The sequence below is a fragment of the Amphiura filiformis genome, chromosome 10 (assembly GCF_039555335.1).
Source record: "Amphiura filiformis chromosome 10, Afil_fr2py, whole genome shotgun sequence".
Lineage (NCBI taxonomy): Eukaryota > Metazoa > Echinodermata > Ophiuroidea > Amphilepidida > Amphiuridae > Amphiura > Amphiura filiformis.
In genome coordinates, this window is record NC_092637.1 from 12,533,356 (window position 1) to 12,549,742 (window position 16,387).

General features: G+C 43.7%; 1 protein-coding gene and 7 non-coding genes across 8 annotated transcripts; 7 read left to right on the plus strand and 1 right to left on the minus strand.

Annotated features, from left to right (window-relative positions):
• Positions 1-1,063: 1,063 nt before the first annotated feature.
• On the minus strand, positions 1,064-3,058 carry LOC140161672 (E3 ubiquitin-protein ligase TRIM45-like). The gene has a single exon (XM_072184973.1). The coding sequence runs from the start codon at positions 3,056-3,058 to the stop codon at positions 1,064-1,066; it is 1,995 nt and encodes a 664-aa protein (XP_072041074.1).
• Positions 3,059-6,266: 3,208 nt separating this feature from the next.
• Positions 6,267-6,339, plus strand: Trnaa-agc (transfer RNA alanine (anticodon AGC)). The gene has a single exon. It is a non-coding gene; the product is annotated as a tRNA-Ala (tRNA).
• A 479-nt stretch (positions 6,340-6,818) lies between these two features.
• Trnaa-agc (transfer RNA alanine (anticodon AGC)) lies at positions 6,819-6,891 on the plus strand. Its single transcript has one exon. It is a non-coding gene; the product is annotated as a tRNA-Ala (tRNA).
• Positions 6,892-7,108: 217 nt separating this feature from the next.
• Positions 7,109-7,181, plus strand: Trnaa-agc (transfer RNA alanine (anticodon AGC)). Its single transcript has one exon. It is a non-coding gene; the product is annotated as a tRNA-Ala (tRNA).
• A 7,542-nt stretch (positions 7,182-14,723) lies between these two features.
• On the plus strand, positions 14,724-14,796 carry Trnaa-agc (transfer RNA alanine (anticodon AGC)). Its single transcript has one exon. It is a non-coding gene; the product is annotated as a tRNA-Ala (tRNA).
• A 502-nt stretch (positions 14,797-15,298) lies between these two features.
• On the plus strand, positions 15,299-15,371 carry Trnaa-agc (transfer RNA alanine (anticodon AGC)). The gene has a single exon. It is a non-coding gene; the product is annotated as a tRNA-Ala (tRNA).
• A 204-nt stretch (positions 15,372-15,575) lies between these two features.
• Trnaa-agc (transfer RNA alanine (anticodon AGC)) lies at positions 15,576-15,648 on the plus strand. Its single transcript has one exon. It is a non-coding gene; the product is annotated as a tRNA-Ala (tRNA).
• Positions 15,649-16,144: 496 nt separating this feature from the next.
• Positions 16,145-16,217, plus strand: Trnaa-agc (transfer RNA alanine (anticodon AGC)). Its single transcript has one exon. It is a non-coding gene; the product is annotated as a tRNA-Ala (tRNA).
• Positions 16,218-16,387: the final 170 nt, after the last annotated feature.

Genomic DNA, 16,387 nt, shown 5'->3' on the forward strand with positions numbered 1-16,387 from the left:
AATGGCTGAAAATGCACCCCGAGTCTAGACTATAAAAGGTTGAAAATGCACCCCGAATCTGCTGCACATCCCCGCCCGTATCCTCATTTAAACTCAAAGTGGTACATGATACAACTTCTAGCGAGCTATGGCACTTTGCTTAGGTTATAAACGACTCGTGCATTTAATAAAAATAGTAACATGCAAACATCATTTATCAATTTTGGTAAACAACGAATTAGCGCACAGAGAAAAGCATGTTTTATTAAAGTATATTGGACTTTAAATGTTTAATTAATTAGTCCAAGGGGCTACCATAACACACAAGCAAAGATAGCTGGCATCCTGTGATAATGTTGGCATTCATTTATTTAGGTCTATTTCTTTAACTGTGAGATTAATGATCAGAGATAAGAAGTTGTTTGTTTCGTCCCTGTCGTATCACCTTTTTTAAAGGAGTATTACGTGATTCTAGCGTCTTCTTTTTATAATTCTTTTTATAATGTTTCAGTGTTAGATATCCACGAGAAAAACTTATTCCAAAAATTTCAGTTAATTCTGATTTTACGTTTGCGAGATATGCACGGTATATACATCTACCACAAAGCAATTACATCCCTTTATATGAGATTATAACTCAAAATCTATACATCAAAATTTAAAACTGAAATACCAAAAGGAAGCCCAGTTTTGGTTTGCAAATTTTGATGTTTCATTTGTCTAATAGCCCAACATTAGTTGCCATGGTGACCCTTTGAATGAAAAAGACCCCATTCAAAAGTTTGTCTCAAAGAGTATTAGTAGTTTTTTCCGCTGTTTTATTTATTTTTTTCAAATCCACCACACAAAAATCTCACGTCTGACATCGTCAGACGTCAAAATAGCCTAAATCGTAAATCTCAATAAAATCTTTCATCTTGACAATAGTGAAACCTCATTGAGAGATGAAAAGGTGGTCTATTCTTGTTAAAAGCTCGTCCCACAAGTAAAAACAAAATCTCTGTAAAATGCCCAGTGCATGGCATGTCACTATGTGTATAGTGTAGTCGGCTACAATCTGTTTCTAGGTTCAGTCATACGCATTTTACTTTACAAATTGCGGATGAAACAATTTGATTCCATTTCCATCGCAAACAGCTAGTTCATGTTCATCCCCACTAAGAGCTATTCCCTGTGGTGACGTCACTTCCTTAGTGACAATTCCAACGTAGTCCCCAGTGAGCGAGTAACAATACACACCAGGTGCTTCTCCTGCATTGGCAACAAAGATCGCTTGATGGCCTTCATGGGCACAGATCCCAGTTGGTCGGAAATTGGCCACATCTATCGCGGGAGGTGGAAGTGCGTGTTCTCTACCAGAATGCGAAGTCTCAGTTGTCTTGTGTTTATGTAAAATAACACGAGATGATTCTTGACCGCCAGTGACCTTTGTGCCGCTGTAGATTATGTAACCCTCTGAGGTCACAGCTATGAACTCTGGAGAAATGCTTTCATTTGTGCTGAAACGCAGTGATTCTCTTCCTTCCTCAAACATTGTGGTAATATATCCAGACTTATTACCAACAAATAACAAGCCCTTTGAATCGCTTGCCAAACCCCGAAACGTGTGCGCACCTATATCGCAGCTAATCTCAAGTTTGCTTTGTCGATCCCCATTCTCATTGAAGACTTCAATGAATTTTGATTGATCTGTGACGTAGACTAATCCGTTTCGTCCAATTGCAACTCCCCATGGATTCGCTTTAAGTTTGGAAAAGTAGTAGGGCAGATCTTGACGGGTTCTTTCGAAACTCGGCCGTGGAACTTTAGTAGAAAGGTTTCTCTTTATGTGTCCGTCATGATCAAGGAGCGCCACATCACCGTCCTTCTTCAAATTGGAGTTAGGGGCATAGTTTACAGCGACCATTATGTCACCGCTCTTGCAATAAGCGATGCTCTTAGGATTCTTGTATTCCCATGATTCTGATTTGATAGTCTTAATTAACTTCCATTGCTTGTAACCACTGAGGATACCAAGATCGCTGATAGGATCCTTATTGGGTAAGAAGTCAACACCAGTTATACTTTTCCGCAATGAATTTGGCTTCAAATCATCACTGGAGACAATTGCCTTAGACAAAGTCGCGTACAGTTGGCTAAAGTCATTGCCCGTACCTACTTGCGTGACTTCTCTACTCATATCTAAGGCGGCACAAACGCGGGACTTTTGATTTTGTACAGTCTGTTTATGACTCTCGATCTCCAGTCTTCTTGAAGCCTGTAACTGTTGAATGTCCTTCATAAAATCAGCTTCAGCCAACTCTGCCGTTTTCTTATATCGATCAATAGCGTCTTCGACATTGGCGTCTAACTCAATTATCAATTTATCATCTTCTGATATGATAGCATCTACAGCTTCTGGAATATCTTTAGATTGTTGGTGCAATGTTTCAAGGTAAGTCTTTCTCTTTTGCAGAACCGTGTTTAAATCTACCAGTATGTGGTTTGAAAATACATGCTCTGTAACAACACAGTGCTGGCAAGCTGGTTCCGCACATGTTTCACAGTAGAGTTTCAAGACCTTTCCAGCATGTTTCGGACACATATTGGCTTTTGTAAAGGTAAGTGAGTCAGCAGAAAGGTCTCCTAACAAGGTAACGTCATGAGATTTAAATTTGCGTAACCGTTTGTGACTTTCAGAACAGCTCTCGCATAAAAATTCTCCACAATCGGCACAGCGCCCAACAGCTTCGTTGTCACCATCACAAGATGAACACGTGATGTGGTCATTTTCATTTTCAGTTTTCTGAACTGATTCCTGCTCTTTCACATTCCCAACAGGGACAATGGTCATGAGCTCTTTCACACCACCTTCCGGCAACGGAGAATCTTCATGACAGGTTGGGCACGAAATCGTTTTCGTGTATTTGCTTGGGTCTTTCTCAGCAGCAGTCTCTGACCAATTTAATAGACATTTCAGACAAAAGGCGTGAAGACATGGTAGTACTTTAAGCTTATCCACGATGGCAGAGCAAATTCCGCAGTGAAGTAGTGTTGGTTTTGGTGGTTCTTCTGTGTTGCTTGGCTTGGAATCGGCCATTTTATTTCCGCATGTATCATCTATCGTAAACAACTCCGTGTTTGCTGATATGCGTTGGCTACTACGAGCTACTACAACAATGGACTACGACTTCAAACTGATCACGAAGATTGACATGACGGGTTTTTACGAAGATTCGATATGACGGGTATTATCCACGTGTGGGTATTATCAACCTGATCAAGCGCCATAATGTGTACTTCTGAACCCAGACTTTGTGACAAGCCTGTGGTAAAGACTATCATGTGGCACATTGAAATCTTACCCGGTGTTGCCAATACTGCTTAGTAGTAAAATTGAGCTATTTCAGGTGATTTCTGTCACACTTTTGGCCATTTGACCCGTAGATATGAGTATATTATGCGTCATCTAATTGTCAGACGCCGTAAAAGTATATGAAAACGTTAGAAATTTTGTTTCAAAATGATGGAAATTAATTGAATAATTGTTCCGGAACAGCGTTTTGGTGATTAAAATAGACTTGGGCCTATATACTGGAAATTATCACTGATATTTATTGATAAGCATAAATCACGTCTGGAAGCTCAATACTTATACTGTGTGGGTTTGATTGTACAAGTTATCAAAGTCAAAGTCAAGGTCATAGATAACCGGGATAGATAACTTCGCCGGTACTTTGTCCTTTAATTACCTACCGTGATTCGTGATAAACAATCTGTAGCTCAATGGTAAGAAGTTTAATACCAACCACCATGACCACATTCATGCTTGGCTTCGACCACAGAGTCTGGTTACAATAGTGGCGTTCAGGAGTATCTAAGCAGAAGCAGAAGTAGAAGCAGAGCACAGAACCTAGAGGGAAGGGATGTACAATCCAGGTGTACAATACATACATTAAAATGTGCCCCTAGTAGGGCTAAGCTAAGCTTCAACCGCTTTTAACGCTAGCCGATAAAACGCGATGTTTTTAGTCATAATGCAGTTATGCTGCAGAGCAAATATGATTCGACCTTTGCAGTACTTAACCCTGGTTAACAGGAAATTACTCCAGCAAAATCAATCAACAAAGTCTAGTCCATCCTCCACATTGAAAGGTGGGCTGCACTTATGCCCAAATATGTCACTTGCCGATCAATAATCACCCACTTGAAATCCCCTAACACTCTCCACTGACCAAAGTTATGGACAGATTTGGGAGTTGTTTTGCTGTTATCTGTCATTTACATATCAGGGAGGTACGACCATTTGCAGATGCCCCCCTACTCAGTTTTTAGCCTACATGTAATGCATACATTATTCTTGATTGACAGCAAGTACAAAAAATATCCGTCAAGTGATTTAGTGTTAATGCCCTTCGGAAAAAGCTACAAAATGAGTGATAGTCATTAAAAGTTGCATTCGATTTACACAGGGAAGATTGCACTAACCACATCAATCATGCCATCTCAAAAGCCAATCGAGTTCTAGGGGTGGTGCGCAGAAATTTGCATCCGTGTACCACTGAACTCAAATCAACTGCCTATAAGGCATTAGTGCGACCGCACCTGGAGTATTGCGGAACCGTATGGGATCCGGCAACTAAAGAACACATACTTAAATTGGAGGCGGTTCAACACAAAGCTGCAAGATTTGCCTGCAGAGATTATGACCAATATAGTAGTGTCACTAAAATGTTGGCACGACTGGAATGGGACTCACTACAACTGCGTCGACAAGCAAATCGCCTCACTCTGCTACACAAAACCACAACAGGTCAGGTTGCCATACCGGCTCAAAATTTCTCATACCAGTCACCCGCCCCACTCGCCGTAACAACGCCAAAGCATTTAACAGACCAAGAGCCAACAAGAACTGTCTAAGAGACTCATTTTTCCCAAGAACAATTAACGAATGGAATTCTCTGCCTAACAACATCATCAACATCGAAACAGCAGAAGTATTTAAGCAAGAAGTAACAAACCACCTAAGGAAACAGCAAAAACTCCATGATTAATAGCTCTCTCAGCGCTCTCACATTCCTTTGGGTTTGGCTTCAGCGGAGGCGTTGCGAAGTATTTAGTCAAAGTCAAAGTCAAAGGACAGTAACTGCAATATGTTCAGCAGGGTACTCGACCCGGGGCACGCGAAAATAAAGAACAGTATGTTAGTAAAGGTTGTGCATTTTTATTTTTTGCGAGTGAAGCTTGGAACTAAGTTATAACTCTAATGATGACCTTGAAATACACGATGCAGTAATGTCTACAGAAGAATTCACCACGACCTTTGCGGGACTTAAACCCCATTAAAAGCTATTAAACCAAGATAACACTAATTGAAAACAGCTCAACTGATTAAATCATATTTTCTCTGGTTGTGCACATGTGTCTGTTTTATATGTGCCGTATCGCAATGAGCTGGTATTATAGCTTCAGTTGGGTAACCGATTATAAAGGAAACGCAAGGAAACAATGGTATGTGGACCTTTGTTCACGAAATGAGACAATGGTCTGCTTTTTGTTAACCAGCATTCTTGAAAATGGGCAACATAATGATTGTTGACTTAACACGGTTTGGAAATAATTTCTTCATATTTTTTGGTGTTATCTGTCGTTTACATATCCTTCCTAAAACACCAAAGTACGAATATTTCCAAACATCTAAATTAGCTAAAAAGAGAAGAGTACTTTTAATATTGGCCGGTTATTTTTCACACAGCGACGTTTTAAAACTAGTTAAAACTAGGCAATATACTATTACCTACAACATACACGAAAACACCAAAGTACGAATATTTCCAAACATCTAAATTAGCTAAAAATTTAGGACATGTTACAAAACTATATTTTCTAGAATTTTAGAAGAGTACTTTTAATATTGGCCGGTTATTCTTCACACAGCGACGTTAACTAGGCAAATCCCCATACTTCTAACGTACGCTATTGGTAGAGGTCACGCGTTAATGGTAAGAGCACTGTGTATTGTGTATAGGAAAACGGACAGTAACTGCAGTATGACCAGAAAAACATTGGTGGCAAAAATGCATATTGCACCCGAAAAAAAGAAGAGTTAATGCTTCCTCAAGGTCATACAGGGGTCTAATTCCGAAATTGAACAGATTTTGTACAAAACCACTACTAAAACTTCATCTCCTTCTTTTTTTCTTCCTTTTGGCTATACTTATTATTTTATCTATTTTCCTAAAAACTATGAGATGCCCAGTGCTCTCATTTGGGTTTTGAAACAATTTTCGTTATAAGACAAACAGGCAGGGGAATTAGCTCAAATGGTAGAGCGCTCGCTTAGCATGCGAGAGGTACCGGGATCGATACCCGGATTCTCCACATTTTTGTATGGGAAACTGTTTTGATATTTTCAATTAGTTGTTCATTTTAAGTTCTTTCCTCTCCTTTTTCCTTTTGTCTAGTCTACTTCGCATTTTATCCATTTTCCTAAAAACTAACTCTTTGATGCTCAGTGCTCCCCACAAAAATGTGCTCGAGCTTTTGGGATTTGAAATTATTTTTGTCATAACAAATACAGGCAGGGAAATTAGCTCAAATGGTAGAGCGCTCGCTTAGCATGCGAGAGTTACAGGGATCGATACCCGGATTCTCCACATTTTTGTTTGTGAAACTGTTTTGATATTTTCAATTACTTGTTCATTTTAAGTTCTTTCCTCTCCTTTTTCCGTTGTCTAGTCTTTTTCGCATTTTATCCATTTTCCTAAAAACTAACTCTTTGATGCTCTGCAGTGCTCCCCACAAAAATGTGCTCGAGCTTTTGGGATTTGAAATTATTTTTGTCATAACAAATACAGGCAGGGGAATTAGCTCAAATGGTAGAGCGCTCGCTTAGCATGCGAGAGGTACCGGGATCGATACCCGGATTCTCCACATTTTTCTCTGGAACTCTTTTGATACTTTGTGAAGATAATTTCAATTTTTTGTTCATTTCAATTAAGTTCTTTCCTCTCCTTTTTGCTTTTGTCTAGTCTACTTCGCATTTTATCCATTTTCCTAAAAACTTTCTCTTTGATGCTCAGTGCTCCCCACAAAAATGTGCTCGAGCTTTTGGGATTTGAAATTATTTTTGTCATAACAAATACAGGCAGGGGAATTAGCTCAAATGGTAGAGCGCTCGCTTAGCATGCGAGAGGTACCGGGATCGATACCCGGATTCTCCACATTTTTGTATGGGAAACTGTTTTGATATTTTGTGAAGATAATTTCAATTTTTTGTTCATTTCAATTAACTTCTTTCCTTTTTCCTTTTGTCTAGTCTACTTCGCATTTTATCCATTTTCCTAAAAACTAACTCTTTGATGCTGAGTGCTCCCCACAAAAATGTGAGGAAGGTGCGATGATGGCTTATAGCAGAATTAGCGCTATTATGCTACAGATGCTATTAGTATTTAATTAGTATGCTATCTCTATGCATTATAGCGCTAATAGCAACGCTAATGAAAAATCCGTTAAAACTGCTATTACCAAACCACTTTTAGCGTTTTAGCAGTTATTAGTGCCTCATTTGCAAATATGTCAATAGCGCTAATAGCAATTACTAGCACGTCATATGCAATTGTGCTAAATGTAAAAAGATTCTAAGTCTAGAGACAGCGTGCTATTAGCGCTAATAGCGCTATTAGCGCTAATAGCAAATAATAGCACGTCATATGCAATTGTGCTAAATGTAAAAAGATTCTAAGTCTAGGGAAAGCGTGCTATTAGCGCTAATAGCGCTATTAGCGCTAATAGCGAATAATAGCACGTCATATGCTAATTGTGCTAAATCTCATAAGATTCTAAGTCTAGGGATAGCGTGCTATTAGCGCTAATAGCGCTATTAGCGCTAATAGCAATTAATAGCACGTCATATGCAATTGTGCTAAATCTAAAAAGTTTGTAAGTCTAGGGAAAGCGTGCTATTAGCGCTAATAGCGCTATTAGCGCTATTAGCAATTAATAGCACGTCATATGCAATTGTGCTAAATCTAAAAAGATTCTAAGTCTAGGGATAGCGTGCTATTAGCGCTAATAGCGCTATTAGCGCTAATAGCAATTAATAGCACGTCATATGCAATTGTGCTAAATCTAAAAAGATTCTAAGTCTAGGGAAAGCGTGCTATTAGCGCTAATAGCAAATAATAGCACGTCATATGCAATTGTGCTAAATCTAAAAAGATTTTAAGTCTAGGGAAAGCATGCTATTAGCGCTAATAGTGCTATTAGCGCTAATAGCAAATAATAGCACGTCATATGCAATTGTGCTAAATCTAAAAAGTTTGTAAGTCTAGGGAAAGCGTGCTATTGGCGCTAATATCGCTATTAGCGCTAATACCAGTTAATAGCACGTCATATGCAATTGTGCTAAATGTGCGGCCTTGATGTTTGTTGCTGATGGTGGGGACAGCGGTCACACTAGCTGTGTTGCCCTGCGGAGCCCTTTTATATTGGAACTCACCTGGCGTGGTGTGTGGCCGTATGGGAGTCACCGGCCTCGGGCCTACCGGCCCTGCGGCCTTGATGTTTGTTGCTGATGGCGTGGACAGTGGTCATACTAAGTTTCTTGACCTGCGGGGCCCTTTTATATTTGAGCTCACTTGGAGTGTTTAGTTGTCGTATGGGAGTCTTCGGCCTTGATGTTTTTTGTTGATGGTGGGGACAGCGGTCACACTAGCTTTGTTGCCCTGCGGGGCCCTTTTATATTGGAACTCATTTACTGCCCGTGATAACCACGACTAGGTCGCCAGAGCGGCGCGTAGGGGAACAGCGGCCTTGATGTTTGTTGCTGATGGTGGGGACAGCGGTCATACTAAGTTTCTTGCCCTGCGGGGCCCTTTTATATTTGAACTCACTTGGAGTGTTTAGTTGTCGTATGGGAGTCACCGGCCTCGGGCCTGCCGGCCCTGCGGCCTTGATGTTTTTTGCTGATGGTGGGGACAGCGGTCACACTAAGTTTCTTGCCCTGCGGTTGCCTTTTATATTGGAACTCATTTGGAGTGTTTAGTTGTCGTATGGGAGTCAACAGCCTGGGGCCTGCCGGCCCTGCGACCTTGATGTTTTTTGTTGATGTTGGGGACAGCGGTCACACTAAGTTTCTTGCCCTGCAAGGCCCATTTATATTGGAACTCACTTGGAGTGTTTAGTTGTCGTATGTGAGTCTCCGGCCTCAGGCCTGCCGGCCGTGCGGCTTTGATATTTTTGTTGATGGTGGGGACAGCGGTTACACTAGCTTTCTTGCCCTGCGGGGCCATTTTATATTGGAACTCACTTGGAGTGTTTAGTTATCGTATGGGAGTCACCGGCCTCGGGCCTGCCGGTCCTGCGGCCTTGATGTTTTTTGCTGATGGTGGGGACAGCGGTCACACAAAATGTCTTGCCCTGCGGGGCCCTTTTATATTGGAACTCACTTGGAGTATTTAGTTGTCGTATGGGAGTCTCCTGCCTCGGCCCTGCCGGACCTGTGGCCTTAATATTTTTTGTTGATGGGGGGGACAGCGGTCACACTAGCTTTCTTGCCCTGCGGGGCCTTTTATATTGGAACTCACTTGGAGTGTTTAGTTATCGTATGGGAGTCACCGGCCTCGGGCCTGCCGGCCCTGCGGCCTTGATGTTTTTTGCTGATGGTGGGGACAGCGGTCACACTAAGTTTCTTGCCCTGCGGTTGCCTTTTATATTGGAACTCATTTGGAGTGTTTAGTTGTCGTATGGGAGTCACCGGCCTCGGGCCTGCCGGCCCTGCGGCCTTGATGTTTTTTGTTGATGTTGGGGACAGCAAACACACTAAGTTTCTTGCCCTGCGGGGCCCATTTATATTGGAACTCACTTGGAGGTTTAAGTTGTCGTATGGGAGTCTCCGGCCTCGGGCCTGCTGGCCCTGCGGCCTTGATGTTTTTTGTTGATGGTGGGGACATTGGTCACACTAGCTTTGTTGCCCTGCAGGGCCCTTTTTATATTGGAACTCACTTGGAGTGTTTAGTTGTCGTATGTGTCACCTGCCTCGGGCCTGCGGGCCCGGCGGCCTTGATGTTTTTTGCTGATGGTGAGGACAGCGGTCACACTAAGTTTCTTGCCCTGCGGGGGCCTTTTATATTGGAACTCACTTGGAGTGTTTAGTTGTCGTATGGGAGTCTCCTGCCTCGGCCCTGCCGGACCTGTGGCCTTAATATTTTTTGTTGAGGGGGGGGGACAGCGGTCACACTAGCTTTCTTGACCCTGCGGGGCCCTTTTTATATTGGAACTCACTTGGAGTGTTTAGTTGTCGTATGGGAGTCACCGGCCTCGGGCCTGCCGGCCCTGCGGCCTTGATGTTTTTTGTTGATGTTGGGGACAGCGGTCACACTAATGTGCATGATTTGCAGGGGCCCTTTTATATTGGAACTCACTTGGAGTGTTTAGTTGTCGTATGGGAGTCACCGGCCTCAGGCCTGCCGGCCCTGCGGCCTGATGTTTTTGTTAATGTTGGGGACAGCAAACACACAGTTTCTTGCCCTGCGGGGCCCATTTATATTGGAACTCACTTGGAGGTTTAAGTTGTCGTATGGGGGTCTCCGGCCTCGGGCCTGCTGGCCCTGCGGCCTTGATGTTTTTTGTTGATGGTGGGGACATTGGTCACACTAGCTTTGTTGCCCTGCGGGGCCCTTTTATATTGGAACTCACTTGGAGTGTTTAGTTGTCGTATGGGAGTCACCGGCCTCGGGCCTGCCGGCCCTGCGGCCTTGATGTTTTTTGCTGATGGTGAGGACAGCGGTCACACTAAGTTTCTTGACCTGCAGGGGCCTTTTATATTGGAACTCACTTGGAGTGTTTAGTTGTCGTATGGGAGTCAACAGCCTGGGGCCTGCCGGCCCTGCGACCTTGATGTTTTTTGTTGATGGTGGGGACAGAGGTCACACTAGCTTTCTTGCCCTGCGGGGCCCTTTTATATTGGAACTCTCTTGGAGTGTGTAGTTGTCGTATGGGTCACCGGCCGCCGCGGCCCTGCGGCCTTGATGTTTTTTGTTGATGTTGGAGACAGCGGTCACACTAAGTTTCTTGCCCTGCGGGGCCCATTTATATTGGAACTCACTTGGAGTGTTTAGTTGTCGTATGTGAGCCTCCGGCCTCAGGCCTGCCGGCCGTGCGGCCTTGATATTTTTGTTGATGGTGGGGACAGCGGTTACACTAGCTTTGTTGCCCTGCGGGGCCCCTTTATATTGGAACTTACTTGGAGTGTTTAGTTATCGTATGGGAGTCACCGGCCTCAGGCCTGCCGGCCCTGCGGCCTTGATGTTTTTTTGCTGATGGTGGGGACAGAGGTCACACAAAATTTCTTGACCTGCGGGGCCCTTTTATATTGGAACTCACTTGGAGTGTTTAGTTGTCGTATGGGAGTCTCCGGCCTCGGCCCTGCCGGACCTGCGGCCTTGATATTTTTGTTGATGGTGGGGTCAGCGGTCACACTAGTTTTTCTTGCCCTGCAGGGGCCCTTTTATATTGGAACTCACTTGGAGTGTTTAGTTGTCGTATGGGAGTCACCGTCCTCGGGCCTGCCGGCCCTGCGGCCTTGATGTTTTTTGTTGATGTTGGGGACAGCGGTCACACTAAATTTCTTGTCCTGCGGGCCCTTTTATATTGGAACTCACTTGGAGTGTTTAGTTGTCGTATGGAGTCTCCGGCCTCAGGCCTGCTGGCCCTGCGGCCTTGATGTTTTTTGTTGATGTTGGGGACAGCGGTCACACTAAATTTCTTGCCCTGCGGGGCCCTTTTATATTGGAACTCACTTGGAGTGTTTAGTTATCGTATGGGAGTCACCGGCCTCGGGCCTGCCGGCCCTGCGGCCTTGATGTTTTTTGTTAATGTTGGGGACAGCAAACACACTAAGTTTCTTGCCCTGCGGGGCCCATTTATATTGGAACTCACTTGGAGGTTTAAGTTGTCGTATGGGAGTCTCCGGCCTCGGGCCTGCTGGCCCTGCGGCCTTGATGTTTTTGTTGATGGTGGGGACATTGGTCACACTAGCTTTGTTGCCCTGCAGGGCCCTTTTATATTGGAACTCACTTGGAGTGTTTAGTTGTCGTATGGGAGTCACCGGCCTCGGGCCTGCCGGCCCTGCGGCCTTGATGTTTGTTGCTGATGGTGAGGACAGCGGTCACACTAAGTTTCTTGCCCTGCGGGGGCCTTTTATATTGGAACTCACTTGGAGTGTTTAGTTGTCGTATGGGAGTCAACAGCCTGGGGCCTGCCGGCCCTGCGACCTTGATGTTTTTTGTTGATGGTGGGGACAGAGGTCACACTAGCTTTCTTGATTTGCAGGGCCCTTTTATATTGGAACTCACTTGGAGTGTTTAGTTGTCGTATGGAGTCACCGGCCTCAGGCCTGCCGGCCCTGCGGCCTTGATGTTTTTTGTTGATGTTGGAGACAGCGGTCACACTAAGTTTCTTGCCCTGCAGGGCCCATTTATATTGGAACTCACTTGGAGTGTTTAGTTGTCGTATGTGAGCCTCCGGCCTCAGGCCTGCCGGCCGTGCGGCCTTGATATTTTTGTTGATGGTGGGGACAGCGGTTACACTAGCTTTGTTGCCCTGCGGGGCCCTTTTATATTGGAACTTACTTGGAGTGTTTAGTTGTCGTATGGGAGTCACCGGCCTTGGGCCTGCCGGCCCTGCGGCCTTGATGTTTTTTGCTGATGGTGGGGACAGAGGTCACACAAAATTTCTTGCCCTGCGGGGCCCTTTTATATTGGAACTCACTTGGAGTGTTTAGTTGTCGTATGGGAGTCTCCGGCCTCGGCCCTGCCGGACCTGCGGCCTTGATATTTTTGTTGATGGTGGGGACAGCGGTCACACTAGCTTTCTTGCCCTGCGGGGCCCTTTTATATTGGAACTCACTTGGAGTGTTTAGTTGTCGTATGTGAGTCTCCGGCCTCGGGCTTGCCGGCCCTGCGGCCTTGATGTTTTTTGTTGATGTTGGGGACAGCGGTCACACTAAATTTCTTGCCCTGCGGGGCCCTTTTATATTGGAACTCACTTGGAGTGTTTAGTTGTCGTATGGGAGTCTCCGGCCTCGGGCCTGCTGGCCCTGCGGCTTTGATGTTTTTTGTTGATGGTGGGGACATTGGTCACACTAGCTTTGTTGCCCTGCGGGGCCCTTTTATATTGGAACTCACTTGGAGTGTTTAGTTGTCGTATGGGAGTCACCGGCCTCGGGCCTGCCGGCCCTGCGGCCTTGATGTTTTTTGTTGATGTTGGGGACAGCAATCACACTAAGTTTCTTGCCCTGCGGGGCCCATTTATATTGGAACTCACTTGGAGTTTTAAGTTGTCGTATGGGAGTCTCCGGCCTCGGGCCTGCTGGCCCTGCGGCCTTGATGTTTTTGTTGATGGTGGGGACATTGGTCACACTAGCTTTGTTGATTGCCCTGCAGGCCCTTTTTATATTGGAACTCACTTGGAGTGTTTAGTTGTCGTATGGAGTCACCGGCCTCAGGCCTGCCGGCCCTGCGGCCTTGATGTTTTTGTTGATGTTGGGGACAGCGGTCACACTAAGTTTCTTGCCCTGCGGGGCCCATTTATATTGGAACTCACTTGGTGTGTTTAGTTGTCGTATGGGAGTCTCCGGCCTCGGGCCTGCCGGCCCTGTGGCCTTGATGTTTTTTGTTGATGGTAGGGACAGCGGTCACACTAGCTTTGTTGCCCTGCGGGGCCCTTTTATTTTGGAACTCACTTGGAGTGTTTAGCGCTCAATAGCGCTAATAGCACGCCTTACGCGATTAGCGCTAATAGCGCATCTCACGCTAATGAGTGCTATCAGCGCTAATAGCACCTACCATCCGTAGAAAATGATAAATTTTAAATTTTGCAAACGATATACTAATGAGCGCTAATATCGGTATTAGCACACACTACGCTATTAGCGATAATAGCGCTAGTAGCACACCTTACGCTATTAGCGCTAATAGCGCACCTCGCGCTAATAGCGCACCTCGCGCTAATGAGTGATATTAGTGCTATTAGCGCTAATAGCGTCTACCATTTGCAGAAAATGAACAATTTGGCACATAATACAATGAGTTATAATATCGTTATTAGCATACCTGTCGGTATTAGCGCTAATGCCTTACGCTATTAGCGCTAATAGCGCATCTTACGCTAATGAGTGCTATTAGCGCTAATAGCGCTAATAGCACCTACCATCCGTAGAAAATGATCAATTTTAAAATTTGCAAACGATACACTAATGAGCGCTAATATCGCTATTAGCACACACTACGCTATTAGCGCAGCATTAGCGCTAATATCACACCTCGCGCTAATGAATGCTATTAGCGCTATTTTTAGAACTTTTGCAAGTGATATGCTAATGAGTGCTAATAGCGTTAGTGATGAAAATAGCACGACTCATGCTAATAGCGCTAATAGCACGCATTACGGTAATGACCGCTATTAATGATATTAGCGCTAATATCGCTTACCATGCCGAGAACATTTTTAGCAGTTTTGGTAATAGCGCGCAATTGGTTCACCACAATTAGCACGAAATAGCACAGGTTTGCTATTATCACGCTATCGGCGACATTAGCGCTATTAACGTGAAAAAAAACCCCAGAAAATTGCAAATACCGCGCAATTTGCAATTTTGCTAGTGAGCAGCGCTAACGCGCTAAATAACCATTATCGCACCTTTATCAAAAATGTGCTCGAGCTTTTGGGATTTGAAATTATTTTTGTCATAACAAATACAGGCAGGGGAATTAGCTCAAATGGTAGAGCGCTCGCTTAGCATGCGAGAGGTACCGGGATCGATACCCGGATTCTCCACATTTTTCTCTGGAACTCTTTTGATATTTTGTGAAGATAATTTCAATTTTTGTTCATTTCAATTAAATTCTTTCCTCTCCTTTTTCCTTTTTTATATTGTACTTCGCTCTTTTTCCATTTTCCTAAAACTGACTCTTTGATGCTCAGTGCTCCCCACAAAAATGTGCTCGAGCTTTTGGGATTTGAAATTATTTTTGTCATAACAAATACAGGCAGGGGAATTAGCTCAAATGGTAGAGCGCTCGCTTAGCATGCGAGAGTTACAGGGATCGATACCCGGATTCTCCACATTTTTGTATGGGAAACTGTTTTGATATTTTGTGAAGATAATTTAAATTTTTTGTTCATTTCAATTAAGTTCTTTCCTTTTTCCTTTTGTCTAGTCTACTTCGCATTTTATCCATTTTCCTAAAAACTAACTCTTTGATGCTCAGTGCTCCCCACAAAAATGTGCTCGAGCTTTTGGGATTTGAAATTATTTTTGTCATAACAAATACAGGCAGGGGAATTAGCTCAAATGGTAGAGCGCTCGCTTAGCATGCGAGAGGTACCGGGATCGATACCCGGATTCTCCACATTTTTTTATGTGAAACTGTTTTGATATTTTCAATTATTTGTTCATTTTAAGTTCTTTCCTCTCCTTTTTCCTTTTGTCTAGTCTATTTCGTATTTTATCCATTTTCCTAAAAACTAACTCTTTGATGCTCTGCAGTGCTCCCCACAAAAATGTGCTCGAGCTTTTGGGATTTGAAATTATTTTTGTCATAACAAATACAGGCAGGGAATTAGCTCAAATGGTAGAGCGCTCGCTTAGCATGCGAGAGGTACCGGGATCGATACCCGGATTCTCCACATTTTTTATGTGAAACTGTTTTGATATTTTCAATTATTTGTTCATTTTAAGTTCTTTCCTCTCCTTTTTCCTTTTGTCTAGTCTATTTCGTATTTTATCCATTTTCCTAAAAACTAACTCTTTGATGCTCTGCAGTGCTCCCCACAAAAATGTGCTCGAGCTTTTGGGATTTGAAATTATGTTTGTCATAACAAATACAGGCGGGGGAATTAGCTCAAATGGTAGAGCGCTCGCTTAGCATGCGAGAGTTACAGGGATCGATACCCGGATTCTCCACATTTTTGTATGGGAAACTGTTTTGATATTTTGTGAAGATAATTTCAATTTTTTGTTCATTTCAATTAAATTCTCTCCTCTCCCTTTTCCTTTTGTCTAGTCTACTTCGCATTTTATCCATTTTCCTAAAAACTAACTCTTTGATGCTCAGTGCTCCCCACAAAAATGTGCTCGAGCTTTTGTGATTTGAAATTATTTTTGTCATAACAAATACAGGCAGGGGAATTAGCTCAAATGGTAGAGCGCTCGCTTAGCATGCGAGAGGTACCGGGATCGATACCCGGATTCTCCACATTTTTGTATGGGAAACTTTTTTGATAATACTTCGCATTTTATCCATTTTCCTAAAAACTAGCTCTTTGATGCTGAGTGCTCCCCACAAAAATGTGAGGAAGGTGCGATGATGGCTTATTGCTCTTGTGCAGTGCTGGTGGTGTTTATGCCAGCTCTGGATTTTTCATT

Excerpts from the sequence above, each read along its gene's own strand:
- LOC140161672 (XM_072184973.1), bottom strand. The coding sequence starts at position 3,058 with ATGGCCGATTCCAAGCCAAGCAACACAGAAGAACCACCAAAACCAACA.